At 49.5% G+C, this 24,336-nt stretch overlaps 1 protein-coding gene across 1 annotated transcript; it reads left to right on the forward strand.

The window, feature by feature from the left end:
• The first annotated feature begins 10,227 nt into the window (after positions 1-10,227).
• On the forward strand, positions 10,228-18,182 carry Dnajc22 (DnaJ heat shock protein family (Hsp40) member C22). The gene is made up of 3 exons (XM_075963558.1): positions 10,228-10,410; positions 14,669-15,622; positions 17,803-18,182. The coding sequence occupies exons 2-3, from the start codon at positions 14,783-14,785 to the stop codon at positions 17,986-17,988; spliced, it is 1,026 nt and encodes a 341-aa protein (XP_075819673.1). The 5' UTR covers positions 10,228-10,410; positions 14,669-14,782; the 3' UTR covers positions 17,989-18,182.
• The last annotated feature ends 6,154 nt before the right edge of the window (positions 18,183-24,336 follow it).

Genomic DNA, 24,336 nt, shown 5'->3' on the forward strand with positions numbered 1-24,336 from the left:
GTCGCTGCGCGGCGGGAGCCACTTTAAGCGGCCGCAGGCGGAGCGACCCCTGGCGCCCAGAGCGGGAAACGCGGGGGCGGGGCAGGCCGCCCCACCTCCCCCACCCCGGCGAGCCCCCGGTCTCCAGGTTTCTTGCCTGCTCCCAGGGCTTTGCAGCGATTTCCAGTCCCCACCGCATCCTCACTTTCCACCCTGTACCTGGAGTTTGACATTCTCAGAGCTTAGAGGAAGATGGACACAGTGATGGGGTAAACAGAGATCAGCCTACAACACACATATAAGACCTCAGAGGGGGACTACGGAGCTAAACAAGGGGCGGAGAGGGGGGAACGGGACTTACATATAACAAACAAAAATAAAACGCGATTCGCCACCACACGTCCCCGGTGCCCCAAATTCCGAATATGGCAAAGAGCTCAGCCTGTACTTGTTGGCCAGAATGGAAAAAGGCAACTCTCCTGCCGCTCCGACCCTGGTCTCTATGATTGGAGGGTCGCACAGAAGCAGAATAAAAAGGAAGAAGAGGAGAGGAGAAGAGATAGAGAGAGAAAGAGAGACTAGGGAATCAGCAGGAAACGGACATCCATGAAATCAGAGACAGAAACAGAGATGGAGAGACAAAGCTCCGGAAAGAGACTGACTGACAGCCCCAGAGCGGGAGAGACAGAGACAGAGAGAGAGAGAAGGGAGCCTAGACAGGTTGACAGATCGAGAGAGAAATGTAAATGGCGCGCTGCAGAGAGACACCCAGGTCCGTGTTCGGACTCCAATGTGACATATCAACTGTGAGGAAGACGCGGGGGCGGGGCAGTTCTGCAAGCAGAGTGGTAGGCTGTGGGTCTGTGTGTTGTAACCGTGCTGGATACTGTGTGTGTGCTGGGGTGGCCATAAGACCCTGGCCTTGCTGTCTCTGGGTGAGTAGGGCTGTGAATTGTGGGCTGTCTTTGTGTATACATATGTGAGGCTGTTTGAAGAGGGAATTTGTATGTCTCTCTGTCTTAGTCCTAAAGTCTGATACCCACAGAAGCCAGCTCTCCTGTCTCAGGACTGAAACCCGTGGAATCTCCTGGTGAGAAAGAGTCGGAAGGTTCGGTTCACTTGCTCTGCCCAGACGGGCACCACCTGAGTCTTGCCCTAATAATATCAGTCTCCCTCCCGAATTGTTTGTTACTAGAGAAAATAGAGAGAAGTTAGGCCCCACATAATGGCTGTCTGGTTGATTATGCATAGCAACACAATTCAAATTTGGATTAGGTATTAGCCACTCGCCTATAAAGGGGACCATATCTGCTTTCAGAGTAACCAAGAAGGAACATTGGCTTTCATCAGAATGCAGCGGGAAAGCCAGTAACTGTGTCTTCTCAGGGAATAGAAGGTCAGAGGCTGGAGATTGGGGTTTAGGACCGAAGGGGCTGGGGGTCTTTGGAGACCTAACAGTAGACAGCGGCCGAGTAGGGTAAAAGCCAAGAGGGTGGTGTGTGGAAGAATATGTTGTGTAAAACAGGGCACAAGGCGCACCAGGGCACAGTTGTCACAGAAGGGGATTTCTTCATCTCTCATTTCCTATACTCCTTCTTTGGACCCCCTGCTACACCTTGTGAGAAAGAAGTGGCTGGGGGCTGGAGCTGGGCTGGGCCTTTGCTGGAAGTGGGGTGAGGTCCCGACCTGCCTGAAAGGATTGGTCGAGAAAGGATTGGCAGCCAGTGGGGGAAGGGCCCCTCCTCCAACCATAAATACAAATTTTATTCAAGGTCTTTGTCACCATTTGTCTTCCTCGGGGGGCTGAGGGCCATGTCGGCCCTGTGCATGTCTAATTCCAAATCTGCTCCCCCAGGCTGCATGATGGATGGATCAGGGAAAGCAGGTCTCAGTTCATGCCAGTCTCCCCTGCAGATCCTCAGGCCTCATCCACCCCAGTCCCTACACCCCTCTTCTATCCCTACATTCTCCCTCCATTCAGCAGAGGCCCTCTCTGCCCAGTTCTCCATCCACCCAACTAGCCCTAGTCCCCATCACCCCCTTTTTGATCCCCTCACCTCAGTCCCTTTCAGATGCCAGGTTTCTTCTCTGGAGCATCTTCTGCTCTTATCCCCAGGCCAAGCTGTGAGCTGCAGTGACCAGGCAGGCTGCAGGAGGCAGCAGTTGTATTTGGTGTGTGTGGGGTGGGGTGGGGGGGAGCAGGCTTGGCTCACAGGGAGCCAAGGGGCCAGCTCTATGAATTTATTCATGTTCTGTTGCTCTTTCCCCACGCTCTGGAATGAAGCTGCCAGCTCACCAGGTCCTTATAGCTTCCTCTGCAGCTGTCATCGTCCAAAGAGGGACAGTGTTAGGGCTAAGACCAGTAGGTCTTCCTGTGGCCAAAAATCTCTGAGAGAAAGCTGGGGAGTCGGGAAGAGAGCAGGGATATTTTACCCAGAGCCTCTCTGGTGATGGAACAATGAAGTGAAGAGATGAGCCTAAGAACGGGAGCTGGGCAGCCAGGGGTGCAGCAAGGCAACAGAAGCCTGGTGCAGGGCTGGTGGCAAGAAGGTGGGGATGAGTTCAGCAGTCTCCTAAACAAAGCAGAGCCCTGTGTGGAATCCTGCGCTAACCTCTATCAATGACTCTGCACTTCCGCTCTTCCTGATCCCAAATTACACACTTAACTTCTCTCCAATCCTAAAATGAAACTAAATTCCATAACAAGACCCTAAGGGGAATCCTTACTTTCTAGAACCCAAGGGTTTCCCCAGAATTTCCCCCAAGGCTATATAGCAGGTGTGTGTCAGAGCTCTCAGGGCCAGACTTTAGATTAGCATGTTATTAGCATATGATTTGCATGTGATATGTGCCTGCTCGGCAGAAGTTTTCATGTTAAATTTTTATGAAGTCTAGCAGAAAGGTCCTGGCTCCTTGAAGGTTCTTTCTTTTTGTTCTTTCTCTCATACTTATCGTCACTGACCCAGACGCCCTCTAGGGAAGAAAGGGGTGAGGAGGTCAGCAGTGGAGTGGAGAGGGTGGGAAGACCGGCAGAGTAGCCGCCATCACCTTACAGCAGTAGGGAGGGTGGGAAGACTGGCAGAGTAGCAGCCATCACCTTACAGGCCTCAACTTCCTCATCTATGGGGGTGGGGGCTCGTATCTCATCCAAATCTAAGAACCCTTTCCTTGCCTCCTCTCCAGAGCCAGCTCTTGCTTTCCATTCCACTTTGGAGGACAGAAGCAGCTTGGACCCCCTGTATAAAAAGGAGAGAACTCTGTTCACTTTAGGGCACTGCAGAAGATAACAGTAGGTGTTTGTTTCATTTTAGGGTTTTTAACATGCAAGTCCTCCTTGCATCCTTTGGGCATCCCTAGGACTTGGGTGCTTTATCCCTCTCTATGAAAGATGAGTAAGCTGGGGTCCAGAACCGGGAAGTGAATTGCCAGTTACCATCCTGCAAGGAGATATTCCTAGAATGGGAATTGGGTGGGCTATTCTTCCAACGGGAGTTTTGAGGTTTCAGATTCCTTCCCAGTGCTTGGAAAAGAGACAGTGGTGCCAGAGGCAATGAGGGGGTGAGAGATGCTGAACAGAAGTAGGCAGCACGAATTTTATAGGGACCCAGCAATCTACCATGTTGACTCCAACGGAGCAGTCTTAACTTGACACGTCCCCAACCTCTGCTCCAGTTGTCAACCCTGACACCCGCCAAGGTTCAAATATTGGCTAACAGAAGGACAGAGTTATTTTCAGAGGATGATTCAGACAGAGAAAGGGGGCACAGAAAAAGGAGGGGGATGAGAAAACGAAGTAAGGTAGGGGAATTTTGCTTCCTTTGGCACGGGTCACTCCCTCTGTGACCAGGGTGGAAAAGCTGGCAGCTTGACCTGCACACACACAGTTTGCCTTCTTTTGGGGATGATGGACCTGCACCGAAAACCAGGGCCTCTGCAGCCGCCAGGACAGCGTTTCTACTCATCAGCTAGTCAGCCCTCTTGACCTAGAGCACCATACAGCCTTGTTCAAAGACCCGCTGTTCTGAGAACAGAGCGGACTCCAGGCTCCCTAGCGAGCTGAGCGGAGTGCTTCCAAATTGTTAGGCCAGAGTGCTGATTTCCTTTCGCAGCCCTGTACATCTACCCAGATGAGGCTTCTGGTCTTCGTCCGGCACCCTCTTCACCTCCCTTTGAGTTGGCAACACCCACCCCATGCCCCAGTGTCTGGTTAATGAAATGTGGCAATTGACTGCACAGACAGCTGTCATGCCCCTCATTTCTCCGCTGGGATATTGAATCCCTCGCCGGGAGACCGACAGGTGAAAGGAGGTGGATGGGGTGCAGAGAAATGAAGGAGGGGTGCGGGCTGTTGAGAGCTGAGAGCCCAGGAGGAAGCGCCATTCTCCAAGTCTCCAGGGTTCAGTTAAATGATGTAGGCCCTAGGATGCTCTTTCTGTCCGGGGCCCCTAGTGTTTTTCCATTCTTTAACAAGCAGCAGACTTTATCAGCCCCAAACCCACCGCCCTCGGACAACAGTGGACCTCACTTCTTGCCTTCACCCAGGACCAAGCCTGGCTTCAGTGAGCGCAGCAAGCAACGCCTCGCAGCCCGCGGCGGCAGCCCAGTGCTTCCTGCCATCTCCTTCCATCCCTTCCCTCTTGCTCCCCCTCCTTGCGCTCCCTCCCCCGCGGCCGCGGCCTTTATTAGGGATTCCGCGGCTGTCGGTCCCGCCATCCATCCTGTCCGCCAGCAATTAGGCGGCCAGACAAAGAGCAGCTTCGGATGGATGAGGGTCCCGGCGGATCGGAAATGTGAAGGGTCAGCGCTGCCGCCCGCGGCGCACCCCGCTCCCCCTTCCGCATAATCACCCGCTGCCCGTCACTCAGCCGGCCGCCCGGGAGCTCGGGAGCCCGGGAGAGGGCGGGGCTGTGACTGCAACCCAGGCACCCGGGCTGGGGCGGAGCAGACTCCAGCAGGTGCGACTCCTGCTGGAGAGTGAACGGGCCTCCGAGGCCCTAACACAGGAAGAGGAAGGAATTTGGGCATCCCCCTAAAGGGAGCTTGGTACCCGTCGCTCGAGACCTTTCTGAGGGGAAGTGGAGACTAACTAGTTGAGAGAGAGAGAGAGAGAGAGAGAGAGAGAGAGAGAGAGAGAGAGAGAGAGAGAGAGAGAGAGAGAGAGAGATATCAAAGTCCTGGGTGTCTGGGTGTCCCCTGCTAGGAGACTGGAGGACTAAGCTTTTAGGATCTCCACTCCCCGCAAATGGAACTAAACCCAACGCCATCCCTTTCCGGGGAAATGCCAGACCTCTAGCCTATGGCGCCTCCTATCGTACTAGAATGACACTGCGCTTCCTATCCCCGCTCTCCTGAGTTAAAATCAAACCCATCCTTATCAAATCAAGAAATGCTCCAAATCCGAGCGAACCCAAGTGGAGCCAAGAGGAAGTTCAAGGAGTCCAGGTTTTACTGCAGATTCCTTGGCGCTGGCTCCCAGCTGACAACTCAACATTTCAATCTGACAATTAGTGGTCGGGGTTGGGGTGGGGTGGGGTGGGGGAGAAGGGCCCTTGCTGCTGGGGCCTCGGAGCCCTCCCAGCGGGGAGGCAGAGCTGGGCGGTGCTGGCAGTGATGAACGACTCAGGGGGGGCCCAGGGCCCCGAGCGCGCATTCATTACTCCACTGACAGGCACAGGCGGACAGGGGCCGGGTGGGCGGCGAGTGGACGTGCTGGGGAAAGAGGCCACCGGCAGAAGCAGGAGCAAGGGAGCGTTTAACAGTTTCATAGCTCCCTCTATTTCTGGTTTTTCACTTCGACCCTGGCCTTGACTACCTTGAACTTGGCCTCCCGGTTGTTGGCCATTTCCTTAATTAAAGAATTAGGAAATCGGAGATGGAGACAAGCTCTGCCCTTGGATTAGGCGATTTAAGGTCAGATACCAAAAAAAGGATGTAGAATAGGCTTTATATGTAGGCGTTTTTGGTGCCCGACCTAAGGAGAATTGTGCGTGATTGCTCACTCAGACAAAGGTGTGTGTGTGTGGCAGTGATTGATAGAGTGGATGGTGCATCAACGCCAGTGACTACGTGTGCCAGTGCCAGAGATGTGTCCCCCCCCCACACCGATTTTATCAGTGGAGGTGTGGCTTCATGTGTTGGGAGGAGAATGAGCCGCCACAACCCTCCACGTGTGTGCTCCCCTTTGACTTGCTGTCAGTTCTGTCTGTAGTTCTGGGGGAAATGGTAGCGCACAGGTGACAGCTGAGGAGTCTCCCGAGGGTGCTATGTTAACTGTGAGTGCTGTGACAGGGGATCCCTTCTAGCACCTTCCTCAAGCCTTGAAAGCAGTGGACACTCTCCCCTCTCCAAAGTCTCAATGTCTAATTACTTAGACTTGCAGAAGGATCACTGGGAGAGGGCTTGACCTACAGCCCTAAGTATAGAGCATAAACAGTCTCCAGTAAAGACGTGATCTCCAACCCATCCAGGCTCCCCTGGCTGGTAGAGATCTGAGCAGACAGACACCTGTGTGATACACAGGGCGAGAAAGCCCAGATCTTCTGATCTTTAAGGTAACCCATGTCTTAGGGCCCATAGAAGCAGTAGTTTCTGGAGACCCCAGTCTTTGGACTCTCTGGCTAGTTCACACCTTGGGAAGATAATACCACTACACTATAATTGTCTTTTTTTTTTTTTGGTTTTTCGAGACAGGGTTTCTCTGTGGCTTTGGAGCCTGTCCTGGAACTAGCTCTTGTAGACCAGGCTGGTCTCGAACTCACAGAGATCCGCCTGCCTCTGCCTCCCGAGTGCTGGGATTAAAGGCGTGCGCCACCATCGCCCGTCTCTTTTCACCTAGCTTTGTCTCCACACTTCCACGCCATTCTTTTTTTTAAATATTTTTTACAGTTTATTTAACTTTATTTTATGTGCATTGGTGTGAAGGTGTCAGATCCCCTGCAACTGGATCTTCAGGCAGTTGTGAGCTGCCATGTGGGTGCTGGGAATTGAACCCGGGTCCTCTGGAAGAGCAGTCAGTGCTCTTAACCACTGAGCCATCTCTCCAGCCCTCCACGCCATTCTTAACCCATCAAGAAGTTGAGCCTGGCCTCTCCAGGACTGAATCTCCTCCATCTTTGGAACATTGCTTTAAGCAGGGCACCTTGAAGACAACTTCCATTTGCCTTTCTTTTCCCAGGGCTAGATTGGTCTTGGGGCTTCTGTAGTTTTGTCTCTTTCCCCTATGGTTTAACCGCTAGGGATCTCTTCCTAATTTGTCTCCCCAGATTTGGGATGATCTTTGTTCCTCTTTGGGCTCCGTCTCTGGGAATAGCCTGGTACAATAGTGAAGTGCTGTGGGGATCAGAAGAGGTAGAACTCCCTTGTTGCCACAATTGAGAACCCAAGAATGACCAGGCCATGCCAGGGCACGGCTGCTTTCTCTTCTCATTCCGGGCACAGGCGCCTGGTCGATGCCTTGCTGTCCACCCCCCCCTTGCAAACGGCCCTCCCCCTGGCCCCGCCCCCTCCACCCGCCTGGAAAAGGCAAATTTGACATTTTTAAATCCCGAGCCTTAGAGGGATCGATGCGGCCCGAGGGCCCCGCCCGGGGTCGATATTCCTGATTGGGAAGCGGCCGCTGAGCGGAGCTCGCGTGTAAATCACCCGGACTGGGGGGTTGGGGGAAGTACTGGGGAACCTACTGAATCCCAGGCGCGCTCAGCGGGAAGGGTCAGGGTCCAGGCTGGACGGAGGGCGACCGACTGAGAAAGACAGGATTGAAAAGAACGGGAGAGAAGCCCTCCCAGGGCCTCTCCCCTCCCTCGTCTAGCCCTGCCAACTCCGGCGGCCGACTCCGGTCTCGCTTCAGCGGCCGCCATCCTCCGTTGCCCCTGGAGCCGCGAGGGAGGCTGGTGTCGGAGCCAGCCATGCAGCGTCTCCTCTCCGGCCGCTCCCGCGGGGCCCGGGCTTCGGCGGCGGCTGTCACGGAGCCGACAGGCTGGGCTGGCGGGGGAGAGGTGGCGGGTGTTGGGGGCGGAGGGGGGAGGAGGTAGCTGGAAGCTAGAGCAGTTCTCGCTGAGTGGGCGCAACAGATGTTTGCAGAATTGAGGAACAACAAGGTGGTCTAGGGTAGCGAGCGACGCGGGCGAGAGGACGTGGGCACACTTAGAAATGAGTGCCTGTGAGGGCGTCGCAACAGAGGATGGGGAAAGGTTAAGAAAGTCTTGGCCAAGCCGGGTCATCGCCTCGGTCTCCTGCACTTGCCGCGTTCGGTTGGGGAAACTGAGGCAGTGAGATTGAGGGGGGCCAGACGGTGGAAAGCGGAATCAGTGATGAAGGTTGGGGTGACAATCAATTTCCGCACTGGTTTCTGTAGTAATCAAGGCCAAGTCTGGGCTAGTGGCGGGTAAATATGTTACCATGCCCTCGACAGCTGCTCACTCTCCCCTCCGGTTTCAGCTCGTCAGATTCCCCTCACCGCGTCCCCACCTCCCACCCCGCGCCACTTTATAGAACAATTTGGGGAAAACAATCCCGGCCGAGTGACGGCCCCGTAATTGTGACAAAGTGAGTGCGGACGGCTGGAGAGAGCGCTAGGGCGAGAGCGCAGCAGGGTGAGGCGCAGGCAAGGGCGCCTCTCGCCTATCCCGTCACCCCCTTGTTCTTATTCTGGTCACCTCATCCCTCTCCTTGACTCTTCTCCAATTCCTCTTCTCTAGGCCCCTTGTGCCTCCCTCCTCTTGTTTCTCCATCGCTCTGCCCTTTCCTCACAGAAATAGCTCTTCTCTCGCCCTCACCCTCCACCAACCCTCCCTAGATGTGCCTTTTCCTCGCTCATTTCTCACTCTCTCCTCCACCCTCCACTCTTTTCTCCATCTTTCCCTCGCTGTTACATTGCCCTTGGGTCCCCGGCTCAACCGCAAAATCTGCTTCGTTCCCTCCCTAGTCCTTCCTTCTGGGCTGGGCCCCGAACCTCCATCCCTCCGGCGTTGTTTCTAGGTAGTCTGGCGTCCCGGCTACTTCTGGGGTCCTGCTGCGCCCAGGAGGCCCGGCTGCCTGCGGATCCCCTCCCCCTCCGCCGCGGCGGTCCGCACCCGGCTCCCGGCACCCAGAGCTAGTTTGTTTGTCCAGCGGCGGCGGCGGCTGCTGCCCGCGTGTTTGCCAAGCTTAGCGCGCCGCCTCGCAGTGCGGGCCCAATTAAGTCTCATTCATTATTCAGTGGCCCTGTCGCGCCCCCACCTCCACAGCCATGGCTGGGTTGTCGTTTCGCTGCCCCTCCTCAGCCCTAAAGGGACCAGATCCCGAGCTGCCTTCTCATCCCCACCTGGGGGCAGGGGTGTTGGAGGAAACGGAAACGTTCTGCCTACTGTGCGCGTGTGACCCTAAGTGAGGCCCACTGGCTCCATCCCTACCTCTAGCCAAGACCAGGAGATCGTGTAGATCCAAGCTTCTTTAGAAAGAAAGAAAGTGAAGCTCAGGAGAGGGTGTGACTTGGCCAAGGTCACCGAGCTGCACCCGGGGTTGGAGCCTGGAATATTGAAAGCATTCCAGCGCTGAAGGAAGAAGGCGGATTCCTCCCCCCCTCCCCCCGAGTTCTGGTTATGGTCTTAATCTTCCAGGAATGCGCTCCTGTATCCCTTGCTAGCGTCTTTTTCCTTTGCTTCAGGATCAGAGCAGCTTTGAGGCTCTCTGGATTTGAGGCTATGCAAGGTCAGGCTCAGGTATGGGTGTGGAGTTCCCTAAAACTTGAATAAGACAGTGAGGCAAAATAGGGGGTGTTGATAGGCGCTCCCATTTGCTTATGGGTGGCTGTCTCTCCCTTAGGAAATTAGAAGTGATACAATATTGGCCATCTTGAGGCTCTTTGGCGTGTGGAGAGAAGCATTCAGCCTGAAGTGGGAGAGCGATCGACTCCCATTTGAGGCGGGGAGAAGAGGTAGTTGAGTTTTAGTTTTATCGATAGGGATCGCCTTTCTTCTCCCTCACGTAGTCGCACTGTCGGGACCGCTTTGGCCTGGGATGTCCCAATCTCGTGAAAAGGTGATCTGGGACTTTTGGGGAACCTTCCTTCTGTAAGCGGCAGCACCACCTGGCGGTTGTGGTGACGCTCTGCAAGAGGTACGCTCCGCCGGGAGTGGGGCGCTGTTCCAGGTCCTAGAATATAAAACTGGGTGAGCCTGGGGTGAGCTTCCACAGGGTTTACCCGAGAGGGCAGATAGAGGAAGGTAGGACCGGAAGGTGATTCTGAAGAGGCTGACGAGGGCTTCGGGGAGGGGCCTGGCGGAGGTGGCCTGACTTCAGAGACACAGTCAGCACTGAGAGACAAAGTCCACTTGTGTGGCAGTGGGAACAGAAAGGGAGAGAGGGGCCATTTTGATTCTATGGTCCAAGGAAATGACTAGTCTGAAGCGGCCTGAGCAGCCAGTACTGCGGCTCTACCGGGACTGCCTGAGGGTGAGTTCGCTTGAAGTAGATAGGACGGAATGGCAGGCACTCTTTGCTGCTGGATTTGATATTCTGAGGATTTTTGCAGCCTCTTTGTAGAGGCTCTTCAATCTTGTTTGGGAACAGGACGGTTGAGAAGTGGGGTGCTAAGGTCTAGGTCAAAATGTTTTCCAGAATGTTTAAGTGGAAGGAATTCAGGATCCCTTTCAAGTTTGACTTGTGGGAAATTTTCATTGCCTAGGGAGATGGAAAGTTTCGCTGGAGAAGGTTCAAACCTTGGGCCACACACACGTGGAGTTAAAGGGGTGGTCGTTTAGATAAGACACTGATTTTCAAAAGGGTTTGAAACTTTGAAAAAGTATTCTATTAAACCATCCCAAAAATAAAAATAAAAAAAAAAACCATCCCCACCCCCATTTCACCCCTGTGAGCCATTAAGGGGAGGTGTGAAATTTAAGTTGCTTCTTCTTCTTTTATTTATTTTTTTTGTTTTTAAAATTTATTTATTTATTAAGGGTTTCTGCCTTCTCCCCGCCACCGCCTCCCATTTCCCCTTCTCCCCCCCATCAAGTCCCCCTCCCTCATCAGCTCGAAGAGCAATCAGGGTTCCCTGACCTGTGGGAAGCCCAAAATGTACTTTACATATGGGTGTTTTACTTGTATCTCTGTGTGTGCACTGTGTGGTGCCTGGTGCCCTCAGAGACCAGAAGAGGGTATCTGTGAACTGCCATGTGGGCACTGGGTACTGACTCTGGGTCCTCTGGAACAGCGGTAGGTAACCTCAGCCGTCTTTCTAGTCCCAAACTTCTGATTTGTTGTTGTTGTTGTTGTTGTTTGTTGCGGGAGGTCCTCCTGCTCCTCCAAGCTATAGCTGCTGAGATACTAGCCCATTGGGGCGTGGTCTCTCTCCCTTTAAAAAAGCGGCCACTTCCCTCTCCTCTCTCTCTTCACTTCCTGCTCCTCCGGTGACTAGACTCCCTTCCTGGTTGCATAGAGGGCTGTTGCCTGGGACAGTGATCTGTAAGTTTTTTCCCCTTTAAATAAATACCACCCTATTAATCATAATTCTAAACTGGTGTGGCATTGTTTGTGACTTACGCCTTCAGTGTTTTTTTTTTTTTTTTTGTTTCCTGCTTTTTTGTTCAGGCACCTAGTTCTTAGCGTCTCACCTAAAAACATTTAAAACATTCTCATCCCTGGGCATGCATGTTGGCAGATGCTATAACCCCACTTGGGAAATGGGGGCAGGGAGGTCAGGAATTCAAGGGCATTCTCAGCTATAGCCACTTAAGACCAGCTTGGCTACATAAGACTGTATCTCCAAAATAAATAAATAAATAAAAGAAAAATTAAAAAAATGAAGCATTCTGCCCCCCTAAATTTGGAGCCACTGTAACAGGACTGAGGAGCTAACAGAAAGTCATGAGACATCTAACCCCCCAAGTGACCTTGAGATAGGACTGGACTTTGTAGCATGAATTCTAATTGGTCTTACAATAAAAACTCAGTCAGCTATCAGGGGGTGAAAGCTGAAGGATCAGAGAAGCGGTGTGGCCAGCCCCTAAGTTCTTACCTCTACCAATGCTCAGACCAAAGGGCCCATCCTGTCCTCAGACTGCAATCTCAGACTGCATCTCAGACTACAATCTCAGATTGCATCTCAGACTGCATCTCAGACCATCTCAGACTGCATCTCAGACTGCATCCTCAGACTTCATCCTCAGACTTCATCCTCAGACTGCATCTCAGACTGCATCCTCAGACTGAATCTCAGACTGCATCCTCAGACTGCATCTCAGACTGCATCCTCAGACTGCATCCTCAGACTGCATCTCAGACCATCTCAGACTGCATCTCAGACTGCATCCTCAGACTGCTTCTCAGACTGCATCTCAGACTGCATCCTCAGACTGCATCTCAGACTGCATCTCAGACTTCATCCTCAGACTGCATCCTCAGACTGCTTCTCAGACTGCATCTCAGACTGCATCCTCAGACTGCATCTCAGACTGCATCCTCAGACTGCATCTCAGACTGCATCTCAGACTGCATCTCAGACTGCATCCTCAGACTGCATCTCAGACTGCTTCTCAGACTGTATCTCAGACTGCATCTCAGACTTCATCCTCAGACTGCATCCTCAGACTGCTTCTCAGACTGCTTCTCAGACTGCATCTCAGACTGCATCTCAGACTGCATCTCAGACTGCATCTCAGACTACACCTCAGACTACATCTCAGACTGCATCTCAGACTGCATCTCAGACTGCATCCTCAGACTGCATCCTCAGACTGCATCTCAGACTGCATCTCAGACTGCATCCTCAGACTGCATCTCAGACTGCATCTCAGACTGCATCCTCAGACTGCATCTCAGACTGCATCTCAGACTGCATCCTCAGACTGCATCTCAGACTGCATCCTCAGACTGCATCTCAGACTGCATCCTCAGACTGCTTCTCAAACTGCATCTCAGACTGCATCCTCAGACTGCATCCTCAGACTGCATCTCAGACTGCATCTCAGACTGCATCCTCAGACTGCATCTCAGACTGCATCTCAGACTGCATCCTCAGACTGCATCCTCAGACTGCATCCTCAGACTGCTTCTCAGACTGTATCTCAGACTGCATCTCAGACTTCATCCTCAGACTGCATCCTCAGACTGCTTCTCAGACTGCTTCTCAGACTGCATCTCAGACTGCATCTCAGACTGCATCTCAGACTGCATCCTCAGACTGCATCTCAGACTGCATCCTCAGACTGCATCTCAGACTGCATCTCAGACTGCATCCTCAGACTGCTTCTCAGACTGTATCTCAGACTGCATCTCAGACTTCATCCTCAGACTGCATCCTCAGACTGCTTCTCAGACTGCTTCTCAGACTGCATCTCAGACTGCATCTCAGACTGCATCCTCAGACTGCATCCTCAGACTGCATCTCAGACTGCATCTCAGACTGCATCCTCAGACTGCATCTCAGACTGCATCTCAGACTGCATCTCAGACTACACCTCAGACTACATCTCAGACTGCATCTCAGACTGCATCTCAGACTGCTTCTCAGACTGCATCTCAGACTGCATCCTCAGACTGCATCTCAGACTGCATCCTCAGACTGCATCCTCAGACTGCATCTCAGACTGCATCTCAGACTGCATCCTCAGACTGCATCTCAGACTGCATCTCAGACTGCATCCTCAGACTGCATCTCAGACTGCATCCTCAGACTGCTTCTCAAACTGCATCTCAGACTGCATCCTCAGACTGCATCCTCAGACTGCATCTCAGACTGCATCTCAGACTGCATCCTCAGACTGCATCTCAGACTGCATCTCAGACTGCATCCTCAGACTGCATCTCAGACTGCATCCTCAGACTGCTTCTCAGACTGCATCTCAGACTGCATCCTCAGACTGCATCTCAGACTGCATCTCAGACTGCATCCTCAGACTGCATCTCAGACTGCATCTCAGACTGCATCCTCAGACTGCATCTCAGACTGCATCTCAGACTGCATCCTCAGACTGCATCTCAGACTGCTTCTCAGACTGTATCTCAGACTGCATCTCAGACTTCATCCTCAGACTGCACCCTCAGACTTCATCCTCAGACTGCATCCTCAGACTGCATCCTCAGACTGCATCCTCAGACTGCTTCTCAGACTGCATCTCAGACTGCATCTCAGACTTCATCCTCAGACTGCTTCTCAGACTGCTTCTCAGACTGCATCTCAGACTGCATCTCAGACTGCATCTCAGACTACACCTCAGACTACATCTCAGACTGCATCTCAGACTGCATCTCAGACTGCATCCTCAGACTGCATCCTCAGACTGTATCTCAGACTGCTTCTCAGACTGCACTGGTTCTATTTCCGCCCACCTTATATTCCTCTTTCTGCTCAGCCATATCACTCCTGTCTCCACGTTTCTAGCGTTGGGACGAAAGGCATGGGATCCCAAGTGCTGGGATTGCCTTTGTGTGAGCTCTGTTTCTCTTTTAGACTGGATCAATTTCTTGTAGCCCAGGGTAGCTTTGAACTAGCAGAGTCTGTCCCCCCAGTCCTGGGATTAAAGGTGTGTGTCACCACTGCCTGGCCTCTAGTGGCTTGGCTTTGCTCTCTGATCTTCAGGCAAGTTTTATTTGTTAAAACGCAAACAAAATATCACTACAGGACTTGACTTGCATTATGGAGAAATGCTTTACTGTGTTGGGGTTTGGATGTCATCTGATGAGTCTCCCTTTTCCTCTCTCCATCTCTTAGGGTCTAAGGATAACTCTCGGGACAATGGTGATTCTCACAGAGGACCTTGTGATTTCTGCATTCTAATCAATGTCAAATGCCACTGGATTTGTTCTAAGTCTCTTGCCCTAGAGGATGGCCAAAGGGCTCCTGGTGACCTATGCCCTTTGGGCTTTTGGGGGTCCTGTTGGACTCCACCACCTGTATCTGGGAAGGGACAGCCATGCCCTGCTCTGGATGCTTACCCTGGGAGGTGGTGGGTTGGGTTGGCTCTGGGAGTTCTGGAAGCTCCCAAGCTTTGTTGCTCAAGCCAACAGGATCCAGGGTCAGAAACAGAGGCCAGGAGAGGAGAGACCATCTCTGAGTCTTCTTCGCTTTTCTGGCCAGATGATAGTGGGAATCTATTTTGGTCTTGTGGCTCTGATCAGCCTTTCTTCCATGGCCAACTTCTACATTGTGGGCCTCCCACTGGCAGTTGGCTTAGGGGTCTTGCTAGTGGCTGCTGTTGGCAACCAGACATCAGACTTTAAGAAGACTTTAGGAGCAGCCTTCCTCATTTCCCCTGTATTCTATGGCCGCCCCATAGCCATTCTGCCCATCAGTTTGGCTGCCAGCATTACAGCCCAGAAGCATCGCCGGTACAAAGCTTCAGTGGAGTCAGGGACGATCAGCATGCGGCTCTACCATCTGGGCTTGGCTTACCTCGCCTTCACAGGCCCACTGGCCTATAGTGTCCTGTACAACACAGCTGCCACCCTGAGCTACATGGCAGAAACCCTCGGTTCCTTCTTGAGTTGGTTCAGCTTTTTCCCACTTCTTGGCCGCCTCACGGAGTCTGTCTTCCTTCTGCCATGCCGGATCTGGTGGCTTCTGGTTGGGGATCCTGGCTTCAATACCAGACAGTTCCAGGAGTGGGAAAAGCTCTATGAATTTGTTGACAGTTTTCAGGATGAGAAACATCGGCTGGCTTACCAGGTAAGCCTTTCTTCTTAGGCAAGTCTCCCCAGAGCCTGTATGGACTCTGAGGGTTAGAAACCCTGATGGAGCTGGTAGTCTGCATGGGAAGCACTTTTCCGAGGCCTGCTGCTGCCCAAGCGCAGGAAGGATCTTCTGGTTTCTCTGGGCTCCTGTGTGTACTGCATGAAGGTGCACTACAGATGAGAAATACATATGAGTAATCAAAAAGGTTAATTTATTTCCCCGATGGGGACCTCCCCAAAAGGTTAATTTATTTATTATGTATGCGGTGTTCTGCCTGCATGTATGCTTGGATGCCTGAAGAAGGTATCAAATCTCATTCTAGATGGTTGTGAACCCCCATGTGGTTGCTGGGAATTGAACTCAGGACCTCTGGAAGAGCAGCCAGTGCTCTTAACCGCTGAGCCATCTCTCCCCAGCCCACCCTTTTTGTTTGTTTGTTTGTTTTGCAAGACAGCGTTTCTCTGTGTAATAGTCCTAGCTGTCCTGGAACTAGCTCTTGTAGATCAGGCTGGCCTCAAACTCACGGAGATCCACCTGCCTCTGCCTCTCGAGTGCTGGCATTATTGAAGTTTAACAGATAAAGTGTACATGCCCCTCGGGTTAAAGAATGGGACACTGCCAGCTCCAAGAGGATTCCTTCCTATCCTTTCCCACTCTATATTCCTGCCTTGGAGGTCAGCTCTTTTCCGCCATCTGTCACTGTGGATTAGGGGCGTTGGTTCGTGGTGTAGGAGATTCAGTGCAGAAACCCTGTGTGTGCCACATGAGTCTATAACACTGAGTCTCACCCCAAGTCCTACTGTGATATACGAGGTTAAAAAGTTTATTATTGTGTATGTGTCCATGTACCACAACATGAATGTAGAGGTCAGAGGGCAGTCGGCAAGACCGGAGTCTCTCTTTATACTACGTGTATTCCAGGGATCGAACTCAGGCTTGTCCTAAGTGCCTTTATCTACTGAGCCATCTTGTCAGCCCAGTTTTTTTCTTTTGTTTTGTTTTGTTTTGAGACAGGGTCTCATTATGGAGTCTTTGGTCTGGAATTCAAAATATAAGCCAGGCTGATATGTAAACCAGGCTGGCCTCCAACTTGTGATCCTCCTGCCTCTGCCTCCCAAGTGCTGGATATTAACAGCACATGACACAGTGTTCAATAGGTGAGTTTTTTGGTTGTCTTTTTCTTTTCCTCCTTTTTTTTCTTTACCCAACTTTTGTCTATTCTTTTTTTTTAAGATTTATTTATTTTGTATATGATGTTCTGCCTACATGTATACCTGCACACCAGACGAGGGCACCAAATCTCATATAGATGGTTGTGAGCCACCATTTGGTTGCTGGGAATTGAACTCAGGACCTCAGGAAGAGCAGGCTGTGCTCTTAACCTCTGAGCCATCTCTCCAGCCCCAGTTTTGTCTATACTTGAACATCCAATAAATGGGATCACCTAGTACGGATCTGGGATTTTTCATTCAGCATTAAGTTTATAAGATGTCGTTAACTTACAATTTGAAAATAGTCTGTGTTAATTGTTGTAGCTTATCCTACGCACAGTTTATTAAATATATTAACTCTATTGTTAATATTCAGGTCATTCTTTCCTTTTTTTTTTTTTGAGACAGGGTTTTTGAGACAGAGATGGAGGAAGGAGTTGGTTTTAGCACTAGCTCCGTAGACCAAGCCAAGCTGGCCTCGAACTCACAGAGATCTGCCTGCCTCTGCCTCCCAAGTGCTGGGATTAAAGGTGTGCACCACCACCACCTGGTTTAAGACTTTTTCAACCAAGTTCCTTTAAGCATTCTTTTCAGGTCTTTGGTGGACCTATGTTCACTTATTTTTCTTGTGGGGGGATCTCGTCAAGGGTGTGAAGTTCTAGGTTGGGATACATTTGTGATTAAAGAGATTCTAGCTTTTACGTGGTATACTGAATTTGGAGGGGATATTTGTTTGTTTGGGTTGTTTTTCTCTCACAACTGTGGATCAAACCCAGGACCTTACTCTGTCTACTTAGGGATGTGCTCTGCTAATGAAACATACTCTTGGCCCAAAGGGTTAAAATTCCAAGGCTCTGGGCCATTCTAGATGCTAAATAGCCTGGTTTTTTTTGAGAAAGAGGGAAAGACCCAGGGGCTCCGAGCACTTATGAGATGCTAATTTGTGAACTCTGTTTCACCAAGATTTTGGGCCTTCCAGAAGGGGCAACCAATGAAGAAATACATCGGCGTTACTACGACCTGGTGAAAGTTTGGCACCCAGACCATAACCGGCACCAGATAGAAAAGGCCCAGAGGCACTTCCTGGAGATTCAGGCTGCATACGAAGTCTTAAGTCAGCCCAAGAAACCCAGAACATCCTGGGGATGAAGAGCAACACCTTGAGGAAGGACTCATTCTTAGCAGAGCTGGGTGGCATATTCAAAACCTGGCGTCCCAAAAGTGTTAAGGAAGCTGTTTGCAACAGAGAGGAGGAAAACTTTGAAGGGATGAGAAGTTTGTGGTAGAATATATATTTATGTTCTGAATTCCTAAATTCTTGGCCACTGTATTCTTGATTATATTTTCTTTTCTTTTTTTTTTTTTTTTTTTTTTTTTGGTTTTTCGAGACAGGGTTTCTCTGTGGTTTTGGAGCCTGTTCTGGAACTAGCTCTTGTAGACCAGGCTGGTCTCGAACTCACAGAGATCCGCCTGCCTCTGCCTCCCGAGTGCTGGGATTAAAGGCGTGCGCCACCACCGCCCGGCTGATTATATTTTCTTAATACCATTTAGCGAAAGATATAATATCAATAAAATAACTTTCAAAGAATATACCACTGTATCCTATCCAAGTACATTGATGTATGATGGAGGAAGGTTATTTATTTATTTATTTATTTTTGGTTTTTCAAGACAGGGTTTCTCTGTGGCTTTGGAGCCTGTCCTGGAACTAGCTCTGTAGACCAGGCTGGTCTCGAACTCACAGAGATCCGCCTGCCTCTGCCTCCCGTGTGCTGGGATTAAAGGTGTGTGCCACCATCGCCCAGCTGGAGGAAGGTTATTTTAGCTTTTATAAATGTGTAGTGTAATAAGAGCGGCGGGCTGCGTCCCGCCACCCAGCCGCCCGCACGGCTAGCTTTACCCGAAATAATTACACACAAACTGTATTCTTTTAAACACTGCCTGGCCCATTAGTTCCAGCCTCTTATTGGCTAGCTCTTACATATTGATCTAACCCATTTTTAATATTTTGTGTAGCACCATGAGCTGGCTTACCAGGAAAGATCTTAACCTGCGTCTGTCTGGAGTGGGAGAATCAATTCAGCTTTTTTCTCCCAGCATTCTGTTCTGTTTTTTCTGCCTACCTAAGGGTTGGCCTATCAAATGGGCCTAGGCAGTTTTTTTTTAATTTATTTATTATGTATACAATATTCTGTCTGTGTGTATGTCTGCAGGCCAGAAGAGGGCACCAGACCTTATTACAGATGGTTGTGAGCCACCATGTGGTTGCTGGGAATTGAACTCAGGACCTTTGGAAGAGCAGGCAATGCTCTTAATCACTGAGCCATCTCTCCAGCCCCCGGCAGTTTCTTTATTAATAAGAAATCACTCCCACATCAGTGTAGAGCACTGGTTTAGGAGACTGAAAAATATGAAGATTCTAATATTTCATATATTGTCATATGACAAGAGGAATCCCAGAGACAATGTCAAAGTTCCAGAAAAAATGTTTTTATTCCACTTATACGTTCTGGTTCTATGCTTTTCCCAAAAGGGACAAGTTGCGGTGACAAGGAGGAAGCACCTCTAATTGGAACAGTGTGTGGAGCCCCTCGTGGCTTTGGGACAGGCTGAATTCAGGTCTTCTCAGGACTCGAAGTCTGAGTAAGCATTGTGCCACTCTCAGGAGCATCTGTTATAGAGGATTCTAACATGGTATAGAATACCAAAGTCTGCCCTGTTCACTGCTTGAACTAAATGTCATGGGACTAAAAAATGAGGTACTGGGGTATTGAAAGAGGAACAGATGATGTTGTTTTATGGGAATCTGTAGACCGGGCTGGCCTGAAACTCACAGAGATGTACCTGCCTCTGCCTTCAGTCCTGGGAATAAAGGCATGTGCTAGAGAGAAGAGAGAGAGAGAGAGAGAGAGAGAGAGAGAGAGAGAGAGAGAGAGAGAGAGGGAAGGAGGGAGAGACAGGGACAGAGGGAGGGAGAAAGAGTGAGGGAGAAAGGGGAGGGGGCTCATCATTGAGGCATTATCTAGATCAGGTTGGCTAATGGGTAGGTCTGTGGGGGATTTCTTAACTCCATTAACTAAAGTGAGGAAGCCCAGCTTGAATGCTGTCTGTACCATTTCGTGGACTGGGACTGAATGAAAGGGGGAAACAAGCTGAGCACTGGCATGTACCCGTTTGGTGCTGTTCCTTATTGTGGAGTCCCTGTGACCAGAGCCCTCAAGCTCCTGCCTTGACTTCCCAGACATGATGAACTGTGCTCAGCCTGTAAGCCGAACGAATCCTTTTCACGAATCCTTTTCTCTTTAGTTGCTTTTCTCCGGGTCTTTTATCATGACAAGAGGAGCTGAAACTGAGACAGGACTGACGGAAAGATTCATGATTTTATATCTCATGTGTCTTTAAGGCAACTCGGGAAGCCCCGGGGAACAAGCAGTTATGTGTTTCAAGGAGTCCTTATTGAATTCTAGCTAGAGGTAGAAAAAGAGATCAGGATGTCTCACTTTGCAGAGGAAGACTGAAGACCAGAAGCATATTAAAATAACACACCTTTCTTGCCATCTTCTTGCTTTTTCAGTGTGTTTTATTCACGCTTTTTCTTTCAAAATATCAAAGTTTAAAAATTCTAAAAAAAAGGAACTGGAGAGATGGCTCAGTGGTTAAGAGCATGGACTGCTCTTCCAGAGGACCTGGGTTCAATTCCCAGCACCCACATGGCAGCTCACAACTGTCTGCAACTCCATTCCAGGGGATCTGACACCTTCACACCAATGCACATAAAATAAGGTTAAATAAATTATTAAGAAAAAGAAATCCCTTCTCTTTGGGGCATTTGTGTGTGTGTGTGTGTGTGTGTGTGTGTGTGTGTGTGTGTGTGTGTGTATGCGTGGTTTGGACGCTGAACCGAACCCAGTGCCTCAGGAGTGCTAGGCTAGAGTGGTATCTCAGAACTGAATAGACCTTCCGTACTTTTCATTTTGAGCTAAGGTCCTGCTAAGTCGCATGTTTCCTTGTGATTCTCCTATATCAGTTTCTGAAATTGGTGTTGTTACAGCCTGGGCTAGCAAGCATGCTGGAAGTTATTTATTGGTTTTATGGAGTTAGGGTGTGGCTAAGAGGTACAATGTTCTCTCCCTACCTGTGTTTAGACACACTTAGACCAAGATGGCCTAGAACTCACTATGCAGACAGGACTAGACTTTACCTTGTAGCAATCCTCCTGCCTCAGACTCCCAAGTGCTGGGATTACAGGTGTGAGCCACCATGTTTCCCTCTAAAGAGTGCATTTGAGGTTCTAATTTGATCCCCAGCCCTGAAAAAGAGAAGCATCAATTATTTTTATTGGGGGGATGCTAAAATTTTCTTCTCCTCTAGGTTACAAAGAACAAAGACAATACCTCTTTCTTGATGAGAACCTGTTCTTCAGGTCAAATCCCTCAATGTCCCCTTTTCCATACTAAGTAAGACATTTCTGAAAAAGTCCCACATTTTAGTAGATAAGAGAGAAGTGAGAAGCTGGGCCTCTTCTCCCATCTGATCAGCCAGGGTCTCACATAGCCCAAGGTGGACCCAAACTCACTTCATATCTCGCTGGCATCTTCTGCCTCTCACGCTCTGAGATCCTGGGTATACTGCACCAGGCTCTGCCATGTCTGCCTTTTCTGTTGCCCGGAGGGGGACTGGATGAGGCTTCACCACTGTCTTAGGGGGGGAGTCAGGAAGAGCTCTGTGAATTCTGAGTTCATGGCCAGCCTGGTCTACATTGTGAGTTCCAGGCCAGCCAAGGCTACACAGAGAAACCCTGCCTTGAAAAACAAACAAACAAACAAAAAAAAAACCCAAAACCAAACAAAATCTAATTATACATTTTCACACACACACACACACATTTTCACACACCCCTAAATGCCTCACAGTCACCCTGCCTTATTGTCCCAGTAGCCACTGGCGACCACACTCTGTGCTCTTTATTACGCTCTGTCTCTTGTTTATTCTGAGGTTTGCTTTCATTAATTAATTTTCTTAGATCCTTTCCCCCTCCTCTACCCATGCCTTTAGTCCTCATTCTCATTCTTGTCTACCTCCCTGGCCTATATCTATTTTTTTTCCTCAGACAGGGTCTCACACGTTCCCAGGCTGACAATGACCTTGAACTTCTGATCTTCCCCAGTGTTGGTGTGAACAGCACAGCACTACCTGGGCAGATTTATCTAGTTTGTGTTTTTGAGACCGGCTCTTACACTATAGCTCAGACTGACATGGGACTTTCTGCGTAGCACAGTCAAGCCTCAAACTCCTGACAATCTACCAATGCTCCCCTAGTGCCAGGATTAGAGTCATTAGCCACCACACTCGGGTCTATCCTGAATATTTTGTATAAATGGAATCAGACAATACGTTAACCTTTGTGTAGGTCAGGCTTCTTTCATGTAGCATGACTTTTCAAGGTTCATCCATGTTACTGTATACAGCATTATTTATTTTCTATTTAAATAATTTACTTTTAAAGCTATTCAGTCATTCCTTTTTAAGAAATATTTACCTTTATATACACACATAGATATGTGTGTATATAAAATGTTGCATCGATACCTTCATGCCTCTAATTCATTTATTCTCTTGAATTATTCCCTTAGAATAAATTCCCATGAGTGAGATTATTAGGTCAAAGGGCATGAACATTTTTACAGCTCTTGTCAATATTGCTCTTAAATTGTGGTGTTCAGAACTAATGCAATTCTCAATGTGTTCAGACAGAACAGGGTTCTGTGGGGCTATTAAGTTCTCAAGGTCTGGACAATATATCATCCTTTAAATCAAGCAGCCCAGGAATTTATTAGTGCTTTTTTTTTCCCTTTCTTGTTCTCTCTCTCCGTCCTTTTCCCTTTCTTTGTTTCTAGCTTGCATGTCTGTGTTACTCTTTGAGCTTCCAGCCGACTAAGGCCCTTGCATGCTTCCCCAGCATTGTATCTTTATTTCTCTGTTTTGTGACAGACAAGGATGACTTTAAATTGCTGTCCCTGCCTCTACCTCTCAGATGCTGAGATTACAAACATGAACCACCAAGCTTGGGTCATGTGGAGCCAGGGATCGAACCCAGGCACGCTAAAAGAACAAGACCAACTAAGGCCCACCTCACCCCATCCCACACACTATGCATTAAAGCTGTGTTTGCAGCGATTCTAAGACCTAGCAGCTTTGTGAGGATCTAGGACTTGAATTTAGCATGTCTTGGGGTAGCAGGCTTTTTCTTTCCTTTCCTTTTCTAAAAGAGAATTTATTATGTATACAATATTCTGTCTGTGTGTATGCCTGCAGGCCAGAAGAAGGCACCAGACCTCATTACAGATGGTTGTGAGCCACCATGTGGTTGCTGGGAATTGAACTCAGTGGCTCTTAACCACTGAGCCATCTCCAGCCCCCAGGCTTTTTCTTTTAGGCCACCAACCAGCTCCCAAATCATGACACAGAGGCTTCTTATTAGTTTTTAATGCTTGGCCTAGCTTCGACTTATTTCCTGCTATCTCTTTTAACTTAAATTAACCTGTTTCTCTTTATTTACCGTTTGCCTCAGGGCCTTTTGCTTTTCTTTCCTTCACTTCTGCTGTCTAGTTGTCTGGCAACTGACTGGCTTTTGGCCCCGGGCATCTCCCTCTCTTTCTTCCTTGCTCTTTTCTCCTTCTCTTCTCTAGTTCTTCTCTCCTATTTATTCTCTCTGCTCAGCAGCCCCACCTATCCCCCTCCTGCCTAGCTATCGGTCAGTCAGCTTTTTAATTGTTTTAAGATTGATTGATTTATTATGCAGTGTTAGTCCTGCAAGCCGGAAGAGAGCACCAGATCTCATTGTAGATGGTAGTGAGCCACCGTGTGGTTGCTGGGAATTAAACTCTCAGGACCTCTTAAACTCTGAGTCATCTCTCCAGCCCATCCATTCAGCTTTTTATTAGACCAAACAGGTGCCTTAGGCAGGCAAAGTGAAACAGATGCAACACATCTTTACATAATTAAACACACATCCTTAACATTGTTAAAGAAATTCAGCATAAACAAATGTAACATGGCTTTACATGGTTAAAGTAATATTCCACAGCATAAACAAATGTAACACATCTTTACATAGTAAAAATAATATTCCACAACTATCTGGTTTTCTTTTTCTTTTCTTTACCTTTTTTTTTCTTTTCAGTTTTTCGAGACAGGATTTCTCTATGTAAAGTCAAGGCTGCCCTGGAACTTGATTTATGAACCAGGTTGTCCTCAAACTCACTGAGATCTGTTTGACTCTGCTGGGATTAAAGGCATGTACTAGCCGGGCGATGGTGGCGCACGCCTTTAATCCCAGCACTCGGGAGGCAGAGGCAGGCGGATCTCTGTGAGTTCGAGACCAGCCTGGTCTACAGAACTAGTTCCAGGACAGGCTCCAAAGCCACAGAGAAACCCTGTCTCGAAAAATCAAAAAAAAAAAAAAAAACAAATAAAGGCATGTACTACCACCTGACT

The sequence above is a fragment of the Microtus pennsylvanicus genome, chromosome 2 (genome assembly GCF_037038515.1).
Source record: "Microtus pennsylvanicus isolate mMicPen1 chromosome 2, mMicPen1.hap1, whole genome shotgun sequence".
Classification (NCBI taxonomy): domain Eukaryota; kingdom Metazoa; phylum Chordata; class Mammalia; order Rodentia; family Cricetidae; genus Microtus; species Microtus pennsylvanicus.

Excerpts from the sequence above, each read along its gene's own strand:
- Dnajc22 (XM_075963558.1), top strand. The coding sequence starts at position 14,783 with ATGGCCAAAGGGCTCCTGGTGACCTATGCCCTTTGGGCTTTTGGGGGT. Across the intron at positions 15,623-17,802 it reads AACATCGGCTGGCTTACCAG|ATTTTGGGCCTTCCAGAAGG; the intron begins GTAAGCCTTTCT and ends TGTTTCACCAAG.